The sequence below is a fragment of the Xiphophorus couchianus genome, chromosome 2, assembly GCF_001444195.1.
Source record: "Xiphophorus couchianus chromosome 2, X_couchianus-1.0, whole genome shotgun sequence".
NCBI lineage: Eukaryota > Metazoa > Chordata > Actinopteri > Cyprinodontiformes > Poeciliidae > Xiphophorus > Xiphophorus couchianus.
Window position 1 is genome coordinate 10,797,972 of NC_040229.1, and position 26,773 is coordinate 10,824,744.

Sequence of the window (26,773 nt, forward strand, 5' to 3'; positions counted from 1 at the left end):
AAGTAGTGTAACTCTTACTTGAATATAAAAACGAAATGTTTATCTTCAAGCGGAATAACAAACCTCAGCATACAACCAGACCTGGAATAGATTAGAAAAGATAATAACTTTGTCTTACAAAGGCCTAGTCAAAGTCCATAATTAATCCAAATGAGTATTTGTGGTAAGACTTGAAAAGTGAACCTAGCCTCTTTGAAGTAATACTGACCATTCAATTTGTTATTATATTAGTTTCATTCAGCCAGGTGCTCACACATTCATACACTAAACGTCTATATTAATACATAGCCCAAGAGTATAACAGCATATGATAGGCAGGGAAGTTAGAGTCAAACCCACAACCTTCCGATGGCATTGCAATTATTATTTCACAATGTGCCACATTATTGAGTCAAAAATAAAATGTCTTGATGCTTAAAGCTGGTGGTGACACAATTCAGTTCAGTTTATTTACATAGCGCCAATTCACAACAAATATTTACAAAAAATAATTTAAATTCAATCATACATACAACCCAATTGATCCTAGTTATCAATCAGTGCATTAACATTGATTTATTATTAACAGTATGTGAACAGTCTTGCACAGCACAAAAGACTTGCGGCAAACGGTGTTTCTGCAAAACATTGACTCAGTTTCACCTTCTTCTACATTTTATTAATACAAAATATCTAAATCCAAGTATATTTTTCTTCCATTTTACAATTATTCACTATTGTCTTTTCACAATACCATTAGTTAAAGTTTAATAGTTGTAAGAAATTGGAGGAAACAGAAGGGGTGCCATCACTTTACAGCGCTGCAGTAAAACTTTATTTGATGATGGGATAGATTATTATTATTATTATTATTATTATTATTATTAAACACTACGAAAACAGAAAATAGGTTGTTATTGGCTTGAAAACATGAAGTTAATGGTTAGAAAGCTTTAAGATACGTTTAAACTATACATCTTTGAAAGCATTAAGTATTTTTATTTTATCTGCACGTATGTGTCTGTAAAAAAAGTAACTGATGCAAAGCACATTCCACATGCAAAACAAATGATAAAAGATTCAGTATCGACATCATTTTTAGCGAATGTGAACTTTTTTTATACAGAAAGCTGAGGTACATTACTCAAGTAGTAATGACATGCTGCAGAAGGTAATTTAAAATTCAGAGGATAGAATTAGAATCCAGCCCACAGTCATGATGCTCAATACCTCGTCCCAAGGGGCGCACAGATTTAATCAATATACAGTATAATGTAAATTGTGCAATGCACCAAACCTCACTCTCTAGACTCTCTCGTGCATGTTAGTTTTTTTTTTTTATTATTATTATTATTTGGTGCTGGATTTTCCAGATCAGGCTAATTTATTTTGCAGCAGCTTCTTCTTCTTCTTCTGTTGGGTTGTGTTTTATCACTCTGAGACTGCGTGACCGTTCTTGTCAACTCTACCTGTGGCACTAATGAGCCCAGAAGAAGAAAGAGGGCGTGAATGTAATGCTGAAGGAGCGCTCAGGTTGCTGACGTTAGGACATTAGAGCAAAGTCCACTGGAGGATCGGAAAGAGGACGCAAAGGGACCGGCGGCATCTTGAATAGAAGACTGTGAGATGACCAAGGTCATGAGAATTAGATAAACAAGGGCAGGCAGAAATATCCTGGGGAAAAACAAAGAATGATGAACAGCAGCTGCGGAGGGTATGCATTTAAATAAAGTTCAAAGGAGCGGAGAGTAATGAAAAAATATACTGGATCCATTCTAGATTTATTTTGTTTTTGCTTTTTTGTCACTTTTATGCAACAAAACTGCCCCCAACTCTTATTATGTCACAGAGTTGGGCAGTAACTAGTTACATTTACTTGAGTAACTGTAACTGAGGAGTATTTTTTACTTTTACTTGAGTAATTTTATTATGATGTATCGCTACTCTTACTTGAGTAAAATATCTTGATACGCTACCTACTGTGAGTAACTTTGCTGAAAACCAAATTTCATTTTAACTAAAACTTTTAACCAAACACAGATACACACCTGCAGTTTTTGTTAAAATTTCATCAGTTTTATATTGAAAGAATAAAATTTTGATTAATAAAAGTTTCTTTTGCATGATGTTGTAACTATGTTATTTAAATTAATTATTTTCATTTTGAATTTCCACATAACTATATTTTGGTCCATCTGATGATGTAATTTTTAAATATTAAATTATTACTTACTCAGTAGCTGAGTACTCTTTTTTTTACCATATACTTTTTTACTCTTACTTGAGTAATTCCTTGGATGGTTACCTTTTACTTTTGAGCAAAAATATGTTGAAGTATTTCTAGTCTTACTTGAGTAAAATATCTGGATACTTTACCCAATGTGAGGTGACTTCACTGAATGAAGAACAAACATGTTTTAACCAAAAATTCACCACAAAATTCGTCACAAAACGTGTCTGCAATACGTCACAAAACAGATAATCTGTGACAAGATTGATCGATCTCCACCTCAGGAGGCGGGTCTTAGTGCTGTCAATCAACCTGAAGTACTCGTGGCTCAATTTGCTAGAGACGAAGAAACAACTTACGATTTATCTACTGTCATCGTTGGCCATGCTAACAAGCCTTAGCATTCACAACAGACTCTGCTAACTGTAGCACAGCGCCACACAGATGGTGATTGACAGCGCTAAGACCCGCCTCCTAACTCTGACTGGTTGTCTTTAGTTAGAACCATGAGAAGGCAGAGGAGCTCGATTTTCTTCACAGGTTATCTGTCTCATACATCATCACATAGTGATAGTTTCATATGGATAAAAATATTATTTTATAAAAGTTACATAAAAGCAAAAAACAGAAGAAGTTTGTGAATATTATTATAAACCCACAGTACTTGTTCATCTTCCTCTACAATTTCTCGTATAAAATTTACAATTAAACATTAAAGATGACCAGATAATGACAATCATTATCTCAAGCAACACAATTTTTAAAGCATTTCCACAAAACCAAACATTAATCAGGTTGTATAATCCTTCTAAAAGCACATAAACATGATTTTTTGCTGCTATCTGCGAGACACTAAGCTCTCTTTATGTATTTCCCTTGAAGCCCTTGAAACACCCTCTGTCGCTGCTACGGCAGTGTTTGCATCACTGCCTTCAACAGCACAGAGGGAGTTTCATATGCCACAAAGAAGAAAAATGCAGCTTCCTTTTTCCCATCAGCACTTTTAAGGAACACCGCATGGATCCAAATTGGAGTAAAACTGCAGGAACAAATCACATGAGTGGAATTAGAAATTCACAGCGGGTCGGGTTTTACAGTGCGTTGCCCCTGACAGAGAGTGAGTCACCTCTCGGCTGCGCAGGTCGGGAAAAACAGCCGACTAAGCAAAGGTTGGCATGCTGTCTATGAGCTTTCATGACTGCGCCCATGCAGTGCCACAGAATATACCGAACATGCATCTGGAGGATCATGGGAAACACAATTTATTTCCTCCAACTTCAGTGCGAAACATATTTCTGCAACATAGCTGCAAGATGACACCAGAAAACATTATGCTTCCTCAGTTGTTGCCCGGTGTAATCCTGTAATGGACTTAACTGTCCACTGTTCAAAGTCTCATATTTCTGTGATTACTGTGTTGTCCTCCGTCAGCCTCCCTGACCTCCAGCAGGCGAGGTCGCCGCGGTGACATGACAACACACTCAGCTCAGAAAAGAGAGAGAGAGGCTTTGCAAAGCCACGTGATTTAAAAGTGCAGCTGAACTTAAAGAAATCTCAGCGTCTAGCAAAAATCAAAGGGTGGAGCTTTTAAAGTCAGCAGCAAGGTTGTTATGGTTAACTAAAACTAGCAAAATTTTCTACAATGTGCTTTTTATTTTTTACTTGAGTAATGTTATTATAATGTAATGTGAGTAAAATTTCCAGATTTTCTACCCACTGTATGAGAAACAAACATGTTTCAACCAAAAATTCACCAGACACAAACACACACCTGCAGTTTTTGTTAAACTTTTTTATAGAAAATAACTGATTTGAAATTTTTTTATTTTGCCAGATTTTTTTATTTTTTTGTTCCTTATATGATTTATTGTCATTTTCGTCATTAAAATACCTAAATTTTCACTTAACTTTATAATTTGATTGGTCTGATTATGTACTTTTTACATATTAACTGATCAATAATATGATCAGTTACTATGTACTCGAGTAAACATTTTACCAAATACTTTTTTTATTTTTTACTCTTACTAGAGTAATTTCTTGTATTGCTGCTTTTTACTTTTACTTGAGTGAAAATATATTGATGTATCGTTACTCTTACCAGAGCACAATTTTTGGGCACTTTACCCTTCTCTGAATTATAGATACAATACCCTTTATTTTTGTGTTTATGAGTCTATTTATTTTGCCTTTCGAACTGATGTGAAACAAATTTCTTTACGCCATCTGTCGGCAAAATACAGTACTCCATAATCCTAATTAATCTCCGGTGTGAACTGGAAACGACCCGAAAGTGTCCCGCATGCGCAGTAGAGGGCGCAATAACGTCACACAGAGAGCACGCCAACCGCCATGACAAAGAAGAAGAAGTGCTCAGTGTTTGCGGAGGTAAACATGGATGTTAACTGTGGAGTATAGCTTACAATTTTGAAGTTATACCAGTAGGTGGCGGTAATGCACCTAAAAGTTGTTTGCCAACCGCCATAAAAAAAAAACAAGAAGAAGAAGAATTTTGAAGTTGTTGTCCAACCAGAGCCAACACATTAACAATTTAATCATCGTTAACGGTCGCCATGGCTGTTGTTATTTTTCTTCCCGCTTGCGCGTATCAGGACGCAGAACAGTGACGTTTGTCGAGTGTCACTGACGTTCTGGTCGGATTAATGCGACCTGAACGTTCAGATTCAGGTAACATTTGAAAAGATCAAGTACGTGTCGGATATCCAAGTGACTTAAGTCGCATTAAAAAAAGTCTAATCTGTGTTGTTCAGACTGTCATGAAGAGATCAGATACAGGTCACATTAAGGTGAAAATATCGGAATTGGGTCACTTCAAGCTGCAGTGTGAACGTAGCCTCAGATCAGCTGGTTCTACCAACTGCCTCACATAATAAGATATAGCTCATCTATCACCCAAATCTGTTTCATTTATTATAATACTGATGCATACAGCTCTGGTGTCTTATGTTAGCTTAGCTACCCCTGGCAACTAGAGGGGACCTATCTTCAAAGGTCAAAGGGTAAGAGGCAACCTTGACAAATTAAAGTGTGTTTACAGATTTGAGATGGTGGTTTATGAAGAAAGTCAATATAACATTCAAATTTCACACAGTTGGATTTATCTTTATAAGGCAACAGTTTTGTAGTTTAACCCAAGAAATTATCCAGTGCAAAATGTTTTTCCATTCATGCACTGTAAAAACACAAAATCTTACCAAGTATTTTTGACCTAGTACACTTAAGTAAGACAAAACTAACTTGAAACCAATTTTCAAGTAAATAATTCATTAATATTGATGAAAAGGTTCTGTGACTGTGACTTTAAATGAATTCTCCAATAGTTGTATTCTCCAGTCTGGCATTTCACAAAATGGCAATATAATAAAAAGCAGAGTGCTATAACTGAGATAAGCACCTGTGAACACAAACATTTTTACAGACAAAGCACAAAGCTGCAATTACTGAGTTTTGAGTCCATGTAAAAGGAAAAGAATATTTTTTTCTCCCAGAATCCCCTAAATGAACCTATAATCTCTCTCTCTTTTTTCCCACCAACAGCTGAGCCCTCGAACACATCAGGCCTGCAGATCACATGACCGAACAACATCCAAATCCTGCCTGGATCAAGTGACTTGGCCGCAGCAGCAAAGAAGCAATCACATGAGTATTTTTAACACAGAAAAGGAAAGCCTAATAAAAATGAACAATACCAATCAGTTAATGCGATGTTGTGACTGGAGAGGTAAACAATTTAGAAGAAAAAATATATTTACCCTGTTCTGATTGCAGTGCTGACAATGAAGCAGAGCAGAAATTAATTCACAAACATAAAAAAATGGTTTGATAATAACAGATTGTCCTAAAATATTGGTAAAATGAAGTTTATGATGTTTTGTAGCAGTAAAAAAAGTGATGATGCACAATTACTTGCCTGAGAAGATATAAAAAACAAAAGAAATTACGTTTTTTGATGTTCTCATTCATTCTGAATATTAAATGAATCATAAAAAGTTAACAAAACTATTTCCTTTTTAAATAACAGAAAGAGTAAAAAAAATTAAAACAGTGCCAATGCACAATTAGTTAGAGAAAATGTAAACAATCAAAAGGAATTACGGTAAGTTTTTTGTGTTCTCATTTATTTTGAATCCTATATTAATCACATAAAAAGTTAAAATATACAAAAGTATTTCTGTTTTAAATAAGGTAAAACAATTACTAAGCAAAAAGGCCTTGTATATTTTGTATAGCTCACTGATTTTTCAGTATCTGATATATTGTGTGGAAGTGTGGTACATAATAAAAACACAAAAACATAAAATTTTTCATTTACGGAAGAGACTTGTTAGAGTGGAAATGGATACAGAAATCACGCAAGCCCAATATTGAAATAGTTGAACTTATTTAAACTTCATGAATTGATTCAGTGCAATATGTTAAATGTATATACAAAGCACATACATTTTTTTTATTACCACATATTTAAAACAAATTTGCTAAAAGAGAATGCAAATACAACTTAAAAGGAAGTGATATTTTCAAAAAACATATATTCAAAATGGTGGCGATCAAAAGATGCTTTTCAGTTAAAGGTGTCAGTTCATGGAGGTACAGCAAACTAAATTAATTACTGTATTTAAAAGAAGTTTTTTTTTTTTTTTTACCCCTCCAGGGGGTCTGGGCTCTAGTGTCCCTTATATGATAGTGGGCTGACAGGAAACAGGGAAGGAGAGGGGGGAAGACATGCGGCACATGTCGTCGGGTCCGGGAGTCGAAACCGCGACGGCCACGTCGAGGACTCAAGGCCTCCAAATACGGGTCGCGCTATCCGCTACGCCACCACGGCACGCCATTTAAAAGAAGTTTACAAAGCATTTTGATGAAGTGTGATGTTTGTATTTGAAATATGTCTGTTATAGATTTCTGAGTGGAATTTCTAATTTCCTCTTTATGTGAAGATTATAAGTTTATACTTCTTTTTGCTCTTTTTCATTCATGAATTCTTTTAGTCGTTACTTTAACTATACATGTTTATCACTGAGTGAATGAAATAAAATATAAAAATGAAATGAGAACGAAAACCTTTGAAAGCAGTCGATTTCTGATCACTCAAACTACAATTTTGCAGAGGGCCATCTGAAACTGAAAGCAGCAGATTAGTTGTATTTCCTGAATAGCAAAAAAATAAAATGCAAACTCAGGCATAACGTGACCCATCTTGTAAATTACCACATAAACTTGAATAATGAGGTTGCCATAATCCTGAAAAGCAAGACCTTCTAACAAGGCCTTCAAATTATTCCATAAAAGGTTATCTATTTTTGGAGAGCACAGCTCCGGATGTGAATGAGGCAATTTCAGGCCTTGATGATCTCGGATCAGAGGGTCCCTTTGGATCCAAAATAAAAGGAGCATGGGGGAGGCCAGCAGATGGGGAGGTAACAGAGACAGAAAGAAAGAAGGAAGAAAAATCACCCTGGGGTAATTTACCGCACTGCGCAAACAAGCCAGACAACACAATGAATCTCCTCTTCCCCTCTCAACTTAATTGGAAATTAATGTTTTATCACATGCACAGGTTGGCTTGCTGTTAAATATAATGAGAAAAAACAACAAAATCAAAATGCAGTTCACATTTACTGAACAGTCAGTAGTGCTGGATCTCCAAAAAAATACTGGATGTAAAACTTAATTAAACATGTTTGCGCCAGTGGTATAAAACTCAACTCAATCCACTGTTTCCAAAAAAATCCTGCATTTAAATTCTCCTGTCAACTCATTCAAAATTAATCTGATTTCTACATGTTGGAGCAGATTCACCCCCTCTTTTCTGTTTATGGAGAACCCCATTAAAATGTTTTGATTCCCTGTGGTTCTGAACGTTTTGGTAGTTAAACTCTGCCCTCTGCAGGACTTCAGCTGAACACATCTTATTCATGTCAGGCCTGACAGAGGCGAAGCCCTGCAGGAGGAAATCTGTGAAGGAAATCACTCATGGTGGCGTTAATGCAGTCGTGAGAAGAGCCAGTCTGCCAAATTTGAGCTCCAGCTGGCTGATGATATTCTGTGTGTTGATGAGGAGGAAGAGGACAAAAAGTTCGGTGTGTGTTTGCAGGGAAGGGATGCTCCTGAGCCTAAACAAGCATATGGTCCCTCCCTGGGCCTCGACGCAGCAACACGGCAGGCTGCACCGCTAATGCACTTTTTAATGCACAGAAAGAGCTAACACTCCTTCCTTCCTTAAATTGTTTTGACTGTTTTTGTTTTATATAAAGGAATATAACCTTCTTTGTTTTAAGTAATAACATTCTGATAAGATAACATCTTCTAGCAACCATTCGGGATTGTTTTGTTTAAAGGTTACAAACAGGTAATATCTTCATATTTTGTTGTAAATTCTGATTAGTTGGTTCTAGAAGCTGAAGCTAACAGCTAATAAAGAAGGGGACTAAAACAAAGTGAACTACTAACATCTTAAAACAACTCCAGTTCCCAAAACACCATAGTGGCTAATTTCAGCATCATTTAATTAAACATTAAACTGTTCCTGATGATTATTTACAACAGAAATGGAAGTTGGGGTCAGTGCACCACCAATAATCTTCCTGAATGAAACATATTTAAAGTGAAACATGTACAGGTCTCTGTGTAATATAAAAAGTAAAGCACTACAAAAAGCAAAACATACCACAGCAGCTTCAGTGGATCAAATATTTTGTTTTTTTTTATGCTTTTAACATATAATAATATTAATAATTACAATGATTTGCACCAGAAACTGAGGTTGGAGTTGGTGCACCACTAAGAATCTTCCTGATAAATCAATGAACATGTAAACGTTTATGATAAGAGCTACTGTTTAATACAAAGACAAGGAACTACAAAAAGAAAAAGATATTTCAGCAATTTGTATAAATTCTGATTAGTTGGTTCTAGAAGCTAAAGCTAACAGCTAATCCAGAAAAGCACAAAGACAAAGTTGACTTCTACCATCTTAAAACAACTCAAGTCCCCAAAATATTATGGTGGCTAATGTAAGAATCATTTAATTAATTAATTTTCAAGCTGTTGGCGATGACTATTTACAACAGAAACTGAAGTCGGAGTCGGTGCACCACCAATAATCTTCCTGAATGAAACATATTTAAGGTGAAACATGTTGACGTTTCTGACAAGAGCAACTGTCTAATATAAAAGTAAAGATCTACAAAAAGAAAAAAATATCACAACAGTTTTAGTGGACCTAATATTTGTGATTAAATCATTATATGATGATTTACACCAGAAATTGAGGTTGGAGTCGGTGCACCACCAATAATCATCCTGAATGAAACGTTTTTAAAGTGAAACGTAGAGGTTTCTGGTAAGAGCTATTGTTTGATACAAAGGTAAAACAATAAAAGAAGCAAAAATATTACAGTAGTTTCAGTGGAGATTAATTTTTGTGATATTTACACTGTCCACATATAATAAATAATAATAATAATGATAATATTGGCGGTGCACAGCTTCCTATCTTAATTTCCGGTGTAAGTTTTCACTGACTTCTTTGCAAATACGCTTCCATTGTAGATATGACAATAGTTTTAAGATTGGTAGAAAGCATTTGAATAAAAAGTTGTGACATTTGTTAGTTGTTTTAAGACAGTAGGGATCCATTTAGGTGTTGGTACCACTTGGACTAACTGTTACCTTTAACAACTAATCTGGATTTAAATCATATGAAGATTATGCCTAATTTTACGCATTAGAGCATAAAATTGTGACTCCACTGCTTTTAATCTAGAACTATTGCTTTAAAAGATTTATTCCTTAAATGTAAAATTATTTTGTATTTAGCTTTTTTCACCTTTTAAATCTTAAAACACTTTTTAGACTATAAACATGGTATATACTCAAATATAAACAATAAATATGAATATGTGATAATCATCCAACATCTATTAAAATCCACTGAGGCTTCGCAGCTGTGAGGGGCGAACCTCAAGATTGATTAAACGGGTTTAGCGCAACAATCCCAGTCGATTCATTCTTCATGCTTGACCACCATCTTGTTTCCTAACAACATTACGTCACCCTGCTGGACGTTCTTCACTTGACCTCCAGTTCAGCAGCTCAAACATGAAAAAATAACATGAACATTCTGCTTTCCATACAAATAAGGGAGGATTATTATGAAAAAGGTTGCTGTTGCAGTATAAATAGACCCATATGCTATGACATGCTGGTTTACTGCCACGTTTACAGTAATGCACAGCTGTGGCTGGTACGTAGCATACAGGTCTCTCCTCCTGCTATAAATCACAGAGGAAAGTCAATAGAGTTGTTGGGATTTATCTTGGTTTAAGTCCTCTCCCTGGAGGTGATTTTTCCGTTGATGAGCTACACAAGCTCAACCTTAAAAGCAATTCAAACGCACGAGTCATTTCCTTTAAATGCTCCCCTGTCAGCGAATGAATCCCTTATGGGCTGAACAATTTGATTTTCATGAGTTACTAAGAACTACATTGGAAACATGCTGACTGACAATGTTATATATAGAGAGTTAATTTTTTTGACAAATTGTCTAATAATCAGTGCTTCACTTACAGATGAAAATACAGAAAGAAAATGAGAAACACCGGCGCAGAATAGATGTTACATAAGTTGAAGCCTGTCTCAGTAAGCAATTAATAAACTAAAATGAGAACAATTATTTCCTTCCTGAAGATTAATATTATTTTGAAGGTTTTTATTTATGGCTTTGGTTGTAAGTGGCTTTTATTTCCATTTTATTTATTGTTTTGGTTGTGTTTTATTTTTTATCTTCCAGTTATAGTGTTAAGTGTATTTTACATAATTACATTTTAATGAACTTTGAGGGGACAAACTTGCCATATTACTTGAAAATTTTCTCAAACAACAATATTATTGTTTATCTCGATAATTTCTGTGACAATTTATTGTCCAGTAAAATTTGTTATCATGACAGGCCTACACAAGTATTCAGTGTTCTTGAACTTTTCCACAGTTTGACAGTTTGGAACAAACAAACACATGTGCAACTATACAACAGTACATCTTTGAAAAGCAGACGTGGAGCTTCCTGCACAACCAACAACAATGCAGCAAGGAGTTTCTGGATGGTAAATCAACAACCAAACACTTGTCTTTTCTTGCAGGCTTGCAGCTGTGATTGTAGAAGAAGGTGGTTTTCATTTCAATTCACAATTCTTCGGGACATTTATTGTCACTCCAGTTTATTGGAAGAAATTCAGACTCAGGTTCCAGTTTAAGAACCCTTATATATAATTCTGTGTTGGTTTTTCACAAACCCAATAGAGTACATTGAAGTTTGTTGTGATGAGACAAAATTGGAAAAAGTTCATTCTTTTGCAGTTATTATTTGGTTGTTAGTTGTTTTGTATTTCCATTTTATTTACTGTTTTGATTGTGTTTTATTTTAGATATGTAAAACATCTTCGAGTTCCAGTTTTAAGTTTTGTTTAATTTTTTAAAACTAAATTAAAGTTTTGGTTTTTGAGAGGGCAAACTTGAATTATTAAGCCACATTGCTTGAAAATAATCTCAAAACAATAGTATTTGTGCATTTATCAGATTATTTCCCTCATTTATTTCAGGTTTTTCTTTTTTTTTTCATGAGAAAATGTGAGAACAAAGTCACACAGGACTTCTACAAGGTCAACACATTGGTACACGGTGTGTGACATAATGCTTTTAAATACAGTCTGTGCACAACGGCCTACAGTGACCCACCATATGTCAGATCGGTGAACACATGGACCTTGCTTCAAGAAATGCACTCAACATCTGCGATGCAACCCTCAGAAACGTCACGCATGATCTGCTGCACTTCCTGAGTTTCCATTAACCATAGAATTACGCAAATCGAAATTGTAAAAATAAATTTCAATTTCAAAAGTTCATTCTAACAAAAGTGTTAGGATGAAGTGTTTTTTTTCCCCAGCCGTATCGAAATAGATGTATTTCACAAAACTGCAATGCAAACTATGTGCAGATTGATGCTGAAATATTGATACAAAACCTATATGCTTAAAGATCGATTCTCAAATCAAAGTATGAATACTTTCAATACTGAAGTTATTTGAGATAATGTAGTTTAACAAGAGCACATTAGAAAGTAGCTAAATCATTGAGATCTTGCCTAAATGAGACCAGGTTGATGGGAACTACTTTTTCTTCCGCCTTGTAAGTGTGTAATGTGAAAAACGTAATACCCACAGGCCGATCATAAAAGAAATCATTCATGGAGCCATTTCAGTTTTCACTTTTTAGTAGTTCTTAATAACGGTTATTACTTTACTCTTTTTAGTTTGTAACAACATTTTCACATATTTTGTATGATTTTCTGCTGTTGTTAAAATTGCTTAGCCATAGTAAGCAAGGCTGAAGCCTCAATGTACTTCTGAGTTTAAAATAAATTCATTAGAGAGCAGTCAAGATTTGAATTACATCACATCTTTAATATCAGCATCGGATCGGTATTACCGGTATTACTTCAATTTTACTCAGTATTGGATTGAAAGGAAGTTGGTGGTGTTGAACGTCACTAAGGGAAACATTTCATTTGCATCACGAGTCACATGAGAAGCCGGATGTCACTAGCGGAAATGACAAAGAAGACAACAGGAAGTAGTCTGAGGATGATGGTTTGTTTTTATTTTTTTCACAGAGTTCGTAAAAAGTTGTTTCATTCAAACGTGTTAAATCAGACCCCACATACTGTATGTAGCCGCTCCAATGCCTAAATAAGACGCTCTATGATGGCTGATAGATGATGAGCACCAAATATATCCAGAGTTGGGTAGTAACCAGTTACATTTACTCAATTACATTTACTTGAGTAACTTTTGAAAAAATTTACTTGCAGGAGTATTTTTACTATGTCGTGTGTTTTACTTTCACTTGAGTAGTTTCATTATGAAGTATTTCTACTCTTACTTGAGTAAAATTTCTGAATTTTCTATCCACTGAATGAGAAACAAACATGTTTTAACCAAAAATTCACCAGACACAGATCTGCAGTTTTTGTTAGTTTCATTAGTTATTTTTATTGAAAGAAACTGATTTGGGAAAAATTATTTTGCCTGATTTTGTCACTTTTTGTTACTTAAATGAATTATTGTTAATTATTGTCATTTTTGTCTGTAAAATGCCAAAAATGTTCACTCAACTTTATATTTCAGTCTGTTTAAGTGATTTTTAAATATTAAGTGATTTATAATTTGATCAGTTACTCAGTAGTTGAGACCAAATACTTTTTACTTTTGAGTAATTTCTTGGATCGTTACTTTTACTTCAGTAAAAGTTGAAGTACTCTTACTTGAGTACAATTTTTGGATACTCTGCCCACCCCTTAATATATCTCATGTATGTTTGCCATGATTTTCAATGTCTTCTCTCATGAACATGAATTTTGATTTAATTTCTTATTCAATGGAAACACCGCAATTGCGAAATCAAGTTCTTTAGCAGAACATGGACAAAGATTTACGCACGTTTGAAATGGAAACACAGCTACTGTCACATGTAAAACCTTCACTGAATTAAATCCTCCGCTGCTTATCACGTAAAGGACAAAAAAATAAAAAAATCCTCCAATCGACTGTTGTTGTTACATAACAGACTTGTCTCACTTAGAGGAAATCAGCCGCTCCAATCACAGCGCCTCCCCCTCTCCTGCGGGGCCGCTGGTGATAAATCTCCTGCCGCCCCTCCCGTCCCTGCCTCGGTGTGCCCCGTTCAGGTACGGCCCTCCATCGCACAGGAACAACCTCCCCTGATAACAGGCCTTCTGAATATGCAGATTGGTTAATTCAGCTGCAGTTGCTCTCTCTATAAATGCATCTGCAGCACTTTCCAACACTGAGCAGCGGATAAGTGCTTACGCCGGGGCTTTTTTCACCCTTTTTGTGGCGCTTGTGGTAGTTAGAGGGGAGTGCCTCTGTCCGCGGAAGACCGCAGCCAAGAATAAGATTTGAAAAGTGGAACAGGGCGAGCAGAACTAATAAGGGATTAAGACCAGTGCAAACCTCAGACCCAGCTGGTGACTTATCCTCATCGGTTATGGAGTAATTAATTTAATTGTGCTTTTCATCTTGGCTTATGGCCGCCGCTGCTCCTGCTGATACAGTTGAAGCTTTCTCTGCAGCTCACCTGGTAGAACCCTCTGCAGCAAACATTACTGTAACATTTTTTAAAACAGCTGAGGGAGCAGTGCATGCAGTAAATACTGTATGTCTGAAAATCAAGAAAACACACACACACAAAAAAACAACCTTCAGATGGCAACAAGCCAGCAAAAAGAAGCTCTTTCTGTAAGCAGGGTTTAAGTTTCACCCCCTTAAAGGATGAAAGATAGGAATCTCTGAATTCACAAATATTTTAAGCGTTCAGCTTGTGACCAAAATCATAAATTCATCTTAATTTGCTTTTTTGAATCTGAAAAATATAAAAAAAATTTCTGTCAGTGAATGCACCAACGACGTCCCGTCAAGGTAACTTGACGGGACGTTCAAGGTCCTTTTACAGAAGTTAAGCTTCTAGCTTAACTTTTATGATTAACATTTTACACGATTTTTTTCTGCGCTGACATTCTGTATTGTAAAATAGTCTGTTGTGTTGTTTAAGTTCAACACACATGCACATTATGTACATTTGAAAAATTGTGAATACAATATTTGTATTCCAATAAGTGTGCAAATCTTGTACAGAACATTATTACTATTGTTGTTATTGCTAATCGTTAAACTTGTTTATATATTAGCACTTTTTGTGTGAACCATATGCCTGATGCTGTAATAACCTAAATTTATTCTTTCTGGGGCAACAAACATTATTTATATTCTTCTATTCTATTCTGATTTAGCATAGTTTTCAAATTCTTTGGACATACATTATTTCTTTAAAAATTATGGTTTTTGTAATTTAAAAAAGGCTTATTTTTACGCATTTTTTCATTATCAAAAGTTACTAACATTTATTTCAAACCTTCTAAAAGCAGAAGAAAAATACAAACCTCTGAATAAATGCCTTTTTCCTTCTTTCTTTCCTTATTTATGGGCAGATGAGAGGATAAACCAATGATGTAAGAGGGTATTTTAAAGGAAACATATCAAAACTTGTCCGTTGTTCTTTCAGGCTGCGAGAAAGTGAGCGAGAGCAAGACCTTTAGTAGATAACAGGAAGTACAAGAAAAGTTGCACTGCTTATTTATTTTGCCTTCAACATCTGTTTGTTATGGGAGAATGCTGCATGGACGCATTACAATATAAGCATCAAATCAGTATATATATTGATAATTATTGATTAGTTTTTTGTCTTAAATATATGAAATACTGCTCAACCAATGGCGTGACTTTTCCTGTTTTATCCACAGTTTTTACACTATGCTGCAGTTTTTTATTGTTAAGCACCTATGAGGCACAGTGGCAAAACCTGAAACTGCAGCTGCAAGTTACTCAACAGGTTGTTGCTAGGTAACCAAAGAGTGAGTGAGTTGCTAGGTAACCAAAAAGTGAGTGAGTTACTTAGCTATAATTCAAATTAAATTAAATTCGATTCAAAAATACTTTATTAATCAAATTAAATTAAGTTAAACTAAATTAAATAAAATTAAATTAAAGCAGCGTAAGTCTTTCCTCTGCCTACATTCCCCAGAATGCTGTGCGGTTCTGGATCAGAGTTCAGTGAAATTATTGAATATTCTATCAAATGTGTTAACTATTTATACTGATCACGTGTTTATCGCATTTTATATTGTTATTGGCCCTGCGACAGACTGGCGACCTGTCCAGGGTGTACCCCGCCTCCCGCCTGGAACGTAGCTGGAGATGGGCACCAGCAACCCTCCCGACCCCATTAGGGACAAGGGTGAACAGAAAATGGATGGATGGATATTGTTATTGATTGGATTTTCCAAATTTTGGATTTGGGAATGTTGGAAATCTTCTCCATGCTGATTTTGTATCAGTTAAAATTAGCAAAAGTTTTACAAAAAAAAATGTAAAACCTAAAACACAGACCACAGAGCACTGGGTTTGTACAGTATTTTCAGAGCAGATAAATTTTAAGTACAAGAAATTCCAGAAGTGAACGGCACTCTTCATGTGATAAACACACAGGGAGATTATTGCATCTCTATATAAATAAATAAACAACATACTGTAAATGCAGCATCTTTAAAATGAGATGGAGTGTTGTCAATAAACCCAGAATAATAGCTCCTGTGACAAACAAAGGCTTTGGCTACACTGAAAGCTGTTATTAACCACCACCATCGCCGCCACGCTTTATCTCAAAGGGGCTTTCTGCAGCCTTAGCACTAAAATTTGATTCAAGCTTTCTGTGAACAAGTGCAACGTTTGCCAACACAAATGACAGCAGGAGTCGGCCCTGGGCCAAAAGTCCTCCCCGGACAACCCGGAGAGTAAAGCAATCAAAAAAAGGCAATTGATCTAAACAAAGACTTAACCACTATTGATTATTTAGCTCCACAGTGATGAGCAATGATAGCTGCGGACGTGAATTCATACGCTAGCTCCAGCTGTGCGCTAAAACAGACAATCTCGTCATCCAGCTAGCATCGTTGTGTCTGTTGTGACATTTTAGTCAAATGCAATGGAAAGCGCTCCTCAGCTCAGCATCTTGCAGGCTCATCACTCACTGTAAGGCGGACCGTTACTTCCATCAGCTGCATTTGAGTTTGGGCAAGTCAGCAAGTTTTCTTCCAGTGCACACGCTGCCTGGACAAAAAATATATATATTTATGGCGAGAGAGCGAGAGAGGGAAGATGGGGAAAGAGTGAAAAAGGCATAAGTCTGCATCTGAACTCTGGTTCCCTGCAGAGATCACGGCCTCTAGAGCTGCTTGAAGCATCCTCTGAGTGGCAGGTTATCAAAACAAATGAGCACAGTTTGTTCAGTCACTTACTTGAAGACTCGCAAAGCAGAATGGGATGTGAAGACTAAACTGTAAGAAAGAGAACCTGCTTTATTATTTATAATGAAAATGTGAGAAGTGTGGAGTGCTTGTGAATTCAGTTCCACTGAATCTGACATCTCAAAATAAAATCAAGTGCAACCAGAATTTAAATTTTACATTCCAAATGTGGGTAACACTTTATTTGAACGGGTGTGCATAAGACTGACATGACACTGCCATAAACCTGGTATATAAAGGAGATTCATGAGTGTTTATGACTGTTGTCATGAAGTGTCACTCGATAAATAATTCAAACTGACCATTGTATTGAACTTTTAATGGAATTTTTATTTAAACTTTGCATTAAATGTCATTATTTACCAAGTAATGCAAAGTTGACACTATTAATAGACTTTTAATGCAACTTTTAGTGCAACTTTGTATTAAAGTTGCATTATTTACTGAGTAATTCAAAACTGACACTTATAACTTACTTTTAATGCAAGTTTTAATGAAACTTTGTATTAAAATAGCATTATTTACCATGTAAGACAAAGTTGAAACTTAACAGATCTGCAAGTCTGCAATAAAAGTTGCAGTATTTACTAAATAATGCAAAGTTGACACATTTAATGGATTTTTATAGCAACCTTTAACACAACTTTGCATTAAAAATTACATTATTTACCCAATTAATGGAAAGTTGACACTTAATTGACTTTTAATGCAACGTTTAGCGCATCTTTGTTTTAAAAGCTGCATTATTTACCGAATAATGCAGCGCTGACACTTTTAACTGATTTTTAATGCAACTTTTAGTGCAATCCAAAGTGTCATTGTTTACCAAATGACACTTCATGACAGCATTCGTAAACATTCATGAAGACTCCTTCAGGTTTTTCTCATGTCAGTCTGATGCTCACCCTTCAAATAAAGTGTTACCCAATATGAGATATTTTTATCGACCTGGACTGCGTGCTGCTGATATCTCAGTGATGTGGTGTTTTCATATTTGTGACATGGCTTTAGATATGTAAGTCTGTCAATCAGCTGTTCCACCACAGCCACAAAAAATTTTATCCATCACGCAGTTCACAGAAATGAAATGACTTGACTAGGGGATGGATTTGTGCAGCAGGAGATGATCTAATACAGATATCCATACACAGACAGAAGGTAAATCAGGATAATCCAAATGTTTTCACTTTAATCCACCGATTTTTAGGACTGATCACCATCAAGTTGATATTGGTTTTGAGACTTCTGCTAAATTCAGAATACGTTTCATGGCCAAATCTCAATAATTATAAAAGTTAAACCGAGGGATGAAACAATTAATCAGATTAATTGCTATTAATCACGATTGATCACGATTAATCGATTATTGAAATACTCATCAACTAATTTAGTGATTGATTAATTGTTAACTGAAATATACAGACTCAAATAAAAAGCCATTTGCTGAAAGAGTAACATGCTCCGAGCAGAAATTTGGCAAAAAAATGTACATTTTACATTTAAGATAAGAATAAATCTTTGTCTTTAAATATGTTTTACCCAATAATCCTCAACTAGCATTTTTAGCTTCACCCAGTACAAATTCTGTAAAAAATTATTAAGCACCTTTTGTTATCCATTGATTAATTGGTTAATCCAAAAATAATCAACACTATACTGATAGAAATGTAATGTTCTTCTATTTTAGGCTATAAAATGTTCATTTCAGTATTTAAAATAGGAATTTAATCATTTGTTCATTTGCATCTTTTTTCTTTTTACCCCTCCAGGGGGTCTTTTTGTGGGCTCTAGTGTCCCTTATATGATAGTAGGCTGACAGAAAACGGGGAAGGAGAGGGGGGAAGACATGCGGCAAATGTCGCCGGGTCCGGGAGCGTTGAGGACTCAAGGCCTCCAAATATGGGTCGCGCTAACCCCTACGCCACCACGGCACGCCCCATTTGCATATTTTAATATATTTCTATTATTGTACAAAAAAGGCCTCAATGAAAAATTGTCAGAATATGCCAGTTCTAAAAAAAAATCTGATTAATTGATTAATCGTCAGAATAATTGATAGATTTGCGTTTATGCAGGTGGATAAAAACTTTTCTGAAATCAATCCCTTGTATTATTTTTTTTAATGATGTGGTGGAGATTTTTGTTTTGTTTTTCTTTCTATAAAGATCAAGCTATGTTTGCACACAGTCTTAAGTCACAACAACCCAAAGCATGCATATTGTCAGAATGTGATAGGAAAAATCCAGAAAAAACACACTTACACAAACTCCACACAGAACTACAGTATTATTTGGAGAGTTTAACAATATTTCAGACAAACTAACAATAATTCAACAAATAAAGTCTGACAAGTATTATTTTCTATTACTTCCTAATAAAAGCAAAAAATGAAAGCTAATGCATCTTGTTGATGAAGTTGGTGCAACATTTTATCAACAGAGGCGACTTTGCAGTTAAAATCATTATCATGAGTGAAGCAGTCATATTTAACCTGCAAACAGCTTTTCACAGTTAATCTAATGGAAGTTTAAATATTACTGTGCAAAGGAACAACACAAGACCAATATCTGATAGGGGTCTCTGAACCAATTTAAAATGGATAGGAAATTATTTCTTGGTCAGACAAATTAAAAAGTGAAAAATGGAGGCCATGTCTACCATTTTAATGAGTCGTGGGGCCATTAAGTCTGTTATTAGTACATAATATAATGCTCTGCATCCTTAATATGTAGCTCATTAGTGCATGTAGAATCATTAATATGCACATCTGTGTATGTAATGTAAAACAAATTACAAACCTTGCAACAAGATGATGTCTGTTTCAGAGAAGGTCATCCTTTAGATTATACATAAACTACATGATCTGCAAAGAGCTGAGCTACAATAGTCAAAGCTACGTGAAACATAAACAAAAATAGTCCAAAACTATTATAAAGCTCAAATCTTTCTTCAGCTTCAAAATCTACATCTGCATTTCTCCTTGGTTACCAAAAACTCACAATCACATGGACAGGTGATCAAGTGGAGGCTTTTTAAAGGGGATCTATTATGCAAAATTCATATTTTTTATGTTTGTGTTTCTTCCATGTGGGTTTCTACTGCTTCTTCTGCTTTTCAAAGATATATATAGTTATATATAGAATATATATATATATTTTTTTACCCCTCCAGGGGGTCTTTTGTGGGCTCTAATGTCCCTTATATGACAGTGGGCTGACAGGAAACGGGGAAGGAAAGGGGGGAAGACATGCGGCAAATATCGTCGGGTCCGGGAGTCGAACCCGCGACGGCCGCGTCGAGGACTCAAGGCCTCCAAATATGGGTCGCGCTAACCACTACGCCACCACGGCACGCCCTATATAGAATAATTTTGAATTATGTCAAGTGTACTAAAATATTTACACTTGAAAGAATTCAGTTGAAACAAAATGTCAAAAATACTTTATTGATCCCTAAAGGAAGTTAAGTAAAAATGAAAATAGAAACTAGCGGTGCAACTGAAAATACAAAGTAAGACTGTGTTTTTGCCATGCGAATTGGTTGGTTGTGCTGGAGGCTCAACTTCTGCTTTTCAAAAATGTCCGTTTGTATAATTGTACATCTGTTTGCGAGTGTAAACGTTGATTTACAGCTTATTTGACAGGAGGCCCTAAAACAGCTCATTCTGAAAGAAGCTCAAATAAGCAGAACTGATCGGACTAAAATCTTATTATCTAAGAATAATTTTGTGTAAAAAATGTGATGAACATGTTTTTTATAGGGCATAGCTCTATCATAACCTGTTCAAGGAAGCATAATAGGTCACCTTTAAAAATTTAAGGTCAACAAATGCAAAACAAGTTAGTTAAAACGAATCTGTTACCTTATTCAAAAGACAAAAATAGTCTTCAAAAGATATAAAGGTTTTCCACATTAATGAGTTTGGATTAAATACATTTTTTTTTCTTGGCCCAGAGTCGTTGGAAATGCGGCTGAAGCTCCTTAATGTTTTTAACACATAAAATCTTGTTTAAGCAGTTTTATTAAACTGCAAAGCAGCAAAAGGAACGATGAAAATTTAATGCATGCACCCTGGGAGCATTAAAAAACTCTCACGCTCTCAAAAAGCCCATATCACTAATGCCGAACGATTCCTGTATCAATAATTCATCCGGCTCGGGGCTTTTGTTGTATCCTTTTAACGAGATGGAAAAGATAGAGCTGAATTCACAGTCAGGTCATAGCTGAAGCGTCAACACGATAAAACTCCCCAGAGGAGGAGGTCCTTCGGTCTACAGCAAGGTGCAACGAGAGTCTGGATCACGACTGGATCCGCTTCGATTTCTGCACATCACAGCTGATAATCTGTGCTCTTAATCTACGCACTTTCCAATGTCCACCTCCAGAGTTCAAATCTTGGAAATCCGGTCTTTATTTAAAACCTGTGCATTGTGTGTTAGAAATGAGATCCACTATTAATTTTATCAGCAGCTGCAGACTACAGTAATTCCAAACAGTAATCACTTTAATACATTTGGCATCATTTTAGCTCCTGAATTTCATAATCTTTTGATGTGTTTCACCTAAATCCCTGATAAAGATGTGTAAAAAGTCTTTCTTTTTTATATTGCAGCGCTATAATCTCATGCTTAAAAATATCTAAAAATCCAACCTTTTATTTGATTACAATTCAACCATTGAACTTTTCCTCAATCTCTCTATTTTGTCTCTGGGGGACTACTTCTGTTTGGATTTGAGGTTATGTTTTGAATTACTATCTTGCTGACAGACTGGTAGATTACATCAGCTTTTTCTCTGAAATATTCTGGTAATTTTAAGAGTTCATTCATTCTTACAGGGTTCTCAGTGCTTTTAAAACCACATGTAGTTTTTATTGACAAAAACTCAAATTTTAGTCCAATCTGGTAGGTGGGTAGTAATAAGGCACATTTATTCTTTCATAATGTTTAGCAAAAAATATTCTTGCAAAATATGTTTTACTGCAACATACTCTTTATTTGTAACTGAATAACATTATTTTGAAGTATTTTTTTACTCTTTTAACCAAACATAAACTGACATATACACAAAAATCTGATTTCTTCTTATGTTATTTTCTATTTACTGAGTCTGCTGTGACATGTGCAACACAAGAGAATATACAAAATATCTTGTCACTGGAAGTAGTTTGCACTCTTCAAACATACAAACATTTAAGCCCAAAAAGTATTCACACTCCATTCAGACTTGTATCTAGAGTAGTCACTTAAATTGACCAATCTGTTTCTTCTAATTGGAAAAATCGTCATGCTCCAAAGTGGCCCAGACAAAGTCCAGAATTTAATCTAATAGAGAATCTTTGAAGAACGTTAAAGATTAAGGCGATGGCAAACAGTGGAGCCATGCAAAATACTGCTCAACAATTATAGGAAAGGTCTGATTGTAATCCCAATAAGAATTTTTCCTCTTACTGTTAAAATTGGAATGAATAATTTCAAACATTTTAAGTTTTAATACTACTTTTACATGGTTACTTAGCATTTTTCACACATACAGTACATGTCTCGTTTTCTTTCAGAAACAAACAGAAATCAAAATCTACAAGAGGTATGAATAACTTTGATCATAACTGTGGGGACTGGTTTTACAAAGTGATTTAGAAATTTATTGTGTCTGAATTAGTTATTTCAATCATTTCTACTTAATTATTAGAAAAAAAAATTAGAATATGAGTAATTAATACTTCAGTCTGGCTGATTAAGTCGTTTCTAAAATATAAATTAAAGACTGCCTAACAGTAAAACCAACTGACGAAACTTGCTGGAATTCCGTTTGGGTTGCTAGGTGATGGGCTGGGCTTGGCTGGGGTTGCTAGGTAATGGCGGAGTACCCCTCAAATGTAACTTAACAATAAACAGATTTTTGAAACATTTTCAAGACACCAAAAAACATTAACTTATTTCCAAAAAACAACTGTGTTTTTTTTAAACGCTTGGACTATTTTTATAAGCAGTTTAGATCCAGTTTAGTTTAATTTAATTTAATTTCCATTTGCAATAAAATATTTTTTAATTTTGAATTAAACTGAAATGGAAGTGTGATATAACAAGTTGACTTCCTTAAAAGACAATTATAAATTATAAAGAGAAAAATGAGCAAATCTAAGCAATAAAAGTCAGCAAACTCATAGCATTTGTTCCAACAAAACCACAAAACAAACCCATCAAAAGCTTTCTCAACATCCAGTTATATAAGTATATGCATCATTTGCAAAAAATAACAGTTAATAGTTGTGCTTTTTTTGTGACCCAATGACAGGGTTAAGATTTGTGCAACTTTGTTTAGGTGGCGTATTATTTCAAGATGGCTGTGTCAGCACTGAGCGCCTCCAGCCGTGAGAAATTAATTTCATCTTTGTCTGCAGGTCTGTACATTTTGGTCATACATTACAGCGCCTGGAGGCAATCGATATAGTTCATTAATAGATAATGTCGACGTGTCAGTCGGTTTACTCACGTTGGAGTCGAGGAGATCGATGCTGTCCAGGCTCTTGCTCCGGTGGATGCGGCCCTTGATGCGGCGGAGTGATGGCTTACCCTGAACGGTGCTCGCGGAGGAGGCTGCTGTGACGGAGCCGGCAGTCGGGCTGGGGTGATGCCTGAGGTCAGAGAAAAACACGGTCAGGAACACAGAAAGCATGGTACTGCGGGCGCAGAGAGCCAAAGGCGAGCAGTGAGGAACATGAAGAAGAACGTCCAGTAAAAAAATCACATCCAGTGGATTTAGACTGAATGTTCTCTGCAGGAGGCCAGAAGCGGCGTTTAAAGAGACAGGACAGAAAATACCACTGGTTGGTGGGTCCATCCATCCATCCGTCCGGCTGGCCATCCATCCATCCATCCATCCATCCATCCATCCATCCATCTGTCCGTCCATCCATCCATCCAACCGTCCATCCGTCCGTCCATCCACCCATCCATCCATCCATCCGTCCGGCCGACCGTCCATCCATCCATCCATCCATCCGTCCGTCCATCCATCCAACCAACCAACCAACCAACCAACCAACCAACCATCAATACATCCATCCAACCGACTGACCAACCCTCCCTCCATCAAAATATCTTGTCATTTTGATGGCAAGTTATTTAACCTCCCTCCCTCCCTCCTCTTCCACTTGTCTAATGTTGATTGGGTTAATGTTTTCCAATGTTTTTCTTCCATGTTTTCCATGTTTCCTAGCTTCAGCACACCTGATTTAAATGATTGTAGTTCAATATTAACCGTCTATCAATTGAAGTCAGGAATGCTAAAGCAGCAAAACATCTTAACTATGCAGGACTCTGTGCCTGAGAACCAGGACTGGGAAACACTGGCTAAGCTAACAGGTCCAGGAGGAAACATGGACATTCCTGTCCCTGGTGAAAGTTTCCAGAACATTCTGGGAGATCCCAAGGTCCAGCCCACAAGGGATACACAGACCCGCCATCAACTTCTGAGTCAGGCTTTGAGGAACTGATATGCACAGCAATAGGTCTGCCTGCTACTTTTGATAAAACAGACCAGATAATTAAAGCAAACTGAAATATATTCATACATATATATTTTTTTGCCAGTCTGCATAAATTTATACTGCAGAATTACTCCTCAAAGGAGCAACAAAACACTTTTTACATTGAAAGTACAGCTAAGCTAGACAGCGCCATTCTGAAAAAGTGACACATCTAAAAATAACAGAAAAAAATTAAAAAATTTTTTAAACGTTACTTTAAATACTATAACAAAAATAAATACATATGTATAATATGTATTTACATGATATATGTAAAAAGAAATTTGTCTATCTCTTGTCCATATGTCTTTAAACATATGGACAAGAGATAGACACATTTTTTTCTCTCACTGTCTGAAGTTAAATCAGTCTAAACTTTTCTTGGTTTAGGTTAGTTAGAATTGCCAAATTTATTTATTTTTCCTGAATGTCAGGAAACTTATTGAGAACATTTCTTTTTGCAACTTGTTTTGCATATTGTGTTTAAACATTTAATTTGAGCAGGAAGGTAATTTATCTTAACACGATTTGCTTGGATTGTTTCAGTGTAATGTATATTATTAATGGCTCAGTGACTTACTGACCTGTGTAATTAAAATAAAGGTTGGCAGACACCTTACATGTTAAACATTAATCATTGGTCAATTTTTTGTTAAATTAGTGTTTAGTTCTCACCAGTCAAGTATCTGAGAGATATTTAAAATGTGTCACATTTTACCTTGTCCCTGATGTAGAATGTCCATACTATCTCAAGACATTATTAACAACAAGAAATTATATCATATAGCAGTCAGAGGTGGGCAGTGTACCCAAAAATTGTACTCAAGTAAAAGTAAAAAGAAATTCCTCAAATAAGAGTAAAAAGTAAAAAGTCTGCTCAAGTAGCGTCTAACTGATCAAAATATAAATCATATAATATTTAAAAATTACACAATTAGATGGACCAAAATATAAAGTTAAGTGGAAGGTTTGGTATTTTAAGGATGAAAATAACAATAATTCATATAAGTATCAAAAAATAAAATCAGGCAAAAGAAATTGAATATAAAACTTCTGAAACTTTAACAAAAACTGCAGGTTGTCTGTTGAATTGTTGGTTAAAACATGTTTTGGTTAAAACATTCACTGGGTAGAAAATCCAGAAATTTTACTCAAGTAAAAGTAGAGACGCTACATAATAAAATTACTCAAATAAAAGTAAGATGTACAGCGTAGCAAAAATAGTCCTAAAAGTATTTTTTTTCAAAAACGTTACTCAAGTAAATGTAATTAAGTAAATGTAACTAATTACTACCCAAGTCTGATAATAGTGAAATGTGGTGCTGGAAAAACACACCTTAAAGTAGATTTTGACAACTGTCTTGACATTGTATGCAAAGACTAAAGCAATGACATAAGGAGTATTAGCTTTAACACAAATGCATTTAATTTTAAATGATGTGACAAAAGCGTGTCCAGTAGGATTTTACAATTTGTTGTAAGAAACGAGAAACTGCTACTATGATGAGCTGGAGATTAAACTAACAGCTTGATTCTTATCAGAAAAAGGAACCATTTTTAGTTTATGAACATCTATTGCTTGTTAAATGGATTGTTGGTAGATTTCATTGTGTTCATTTGGTGCTGCAGTTGGCTTTTATCTAACCAAATAATAAATTAGCATTACCTATGCTAATAGATATTCTTTTATATGCTGAGCAGCAGCCGACAGAGCACCAGAGGTCTGAACATATGATACATTATGGGATGAAAAGATGAACAGCGATGGGGGAGAAAGAGAAACGCACCCTCCACTTTTCTATCTGCATTAATTCAATAGTTGCCCGAGGCAGATAGAGGTGCTTACTGGCTAGAAATGCAGAGTAAAAGCCTTCAACAATACGTTTGGTCAATTACAGCTGACCTCAGATGGTTCTCATAAACAATTCAGCAAACATGACTAATGAGAAAATCTGCTTGGACTGTATTACAAAGCTGCTGCAGTCCTGCGCATTCACAGACTGGTTTCTTGGATGTTGGTTCTGAGGTGGATTTCAGCCAAAACACCTCGGGCCCCAAAAGGCACAACACA

At 35.5% G+C, this 26,773-nt stretch overlaps 1 protein-coding gene and 1 long non-coding RNA gene across 8 annotated transcripts in view; one reads left to right on the top strand and one right to left on the bottom strand.

Moving 5' to 3' along the window:
- tjp1b (tight junction protein 1b) overlaps positions 1–26,773 on the bottom strand; it is a 99,078-nt gene that overhangs the window by 53,883 nt on the left and 18,422 nt on the right. For all 7 annotated transcript variants that reach the window (XM_028005224.1, XM_028005233.1, XM_028005179.1 and 4 more), the window contains exon 2: positions 23,667–23,808. In XM_028005224.1, the coding sequence (XP_027861025.1) occupies positions 23,667–23,808 (142 nt within the window). The remainder of the gene's footprint in view (positions 1–23,666; positions 23,809–26,773) is intronic.
- On the top strand, positions 4,734–6,109 carry LOC114137062 (uncharacterized). Its single transcript, XR_003593937.1, has 2 exons — positions 4,734–4,897; positions 5,768–6,109. It is a non-coding gene; the product is annotated as an uncharacterized LOC114137062 (long non-coding RNA).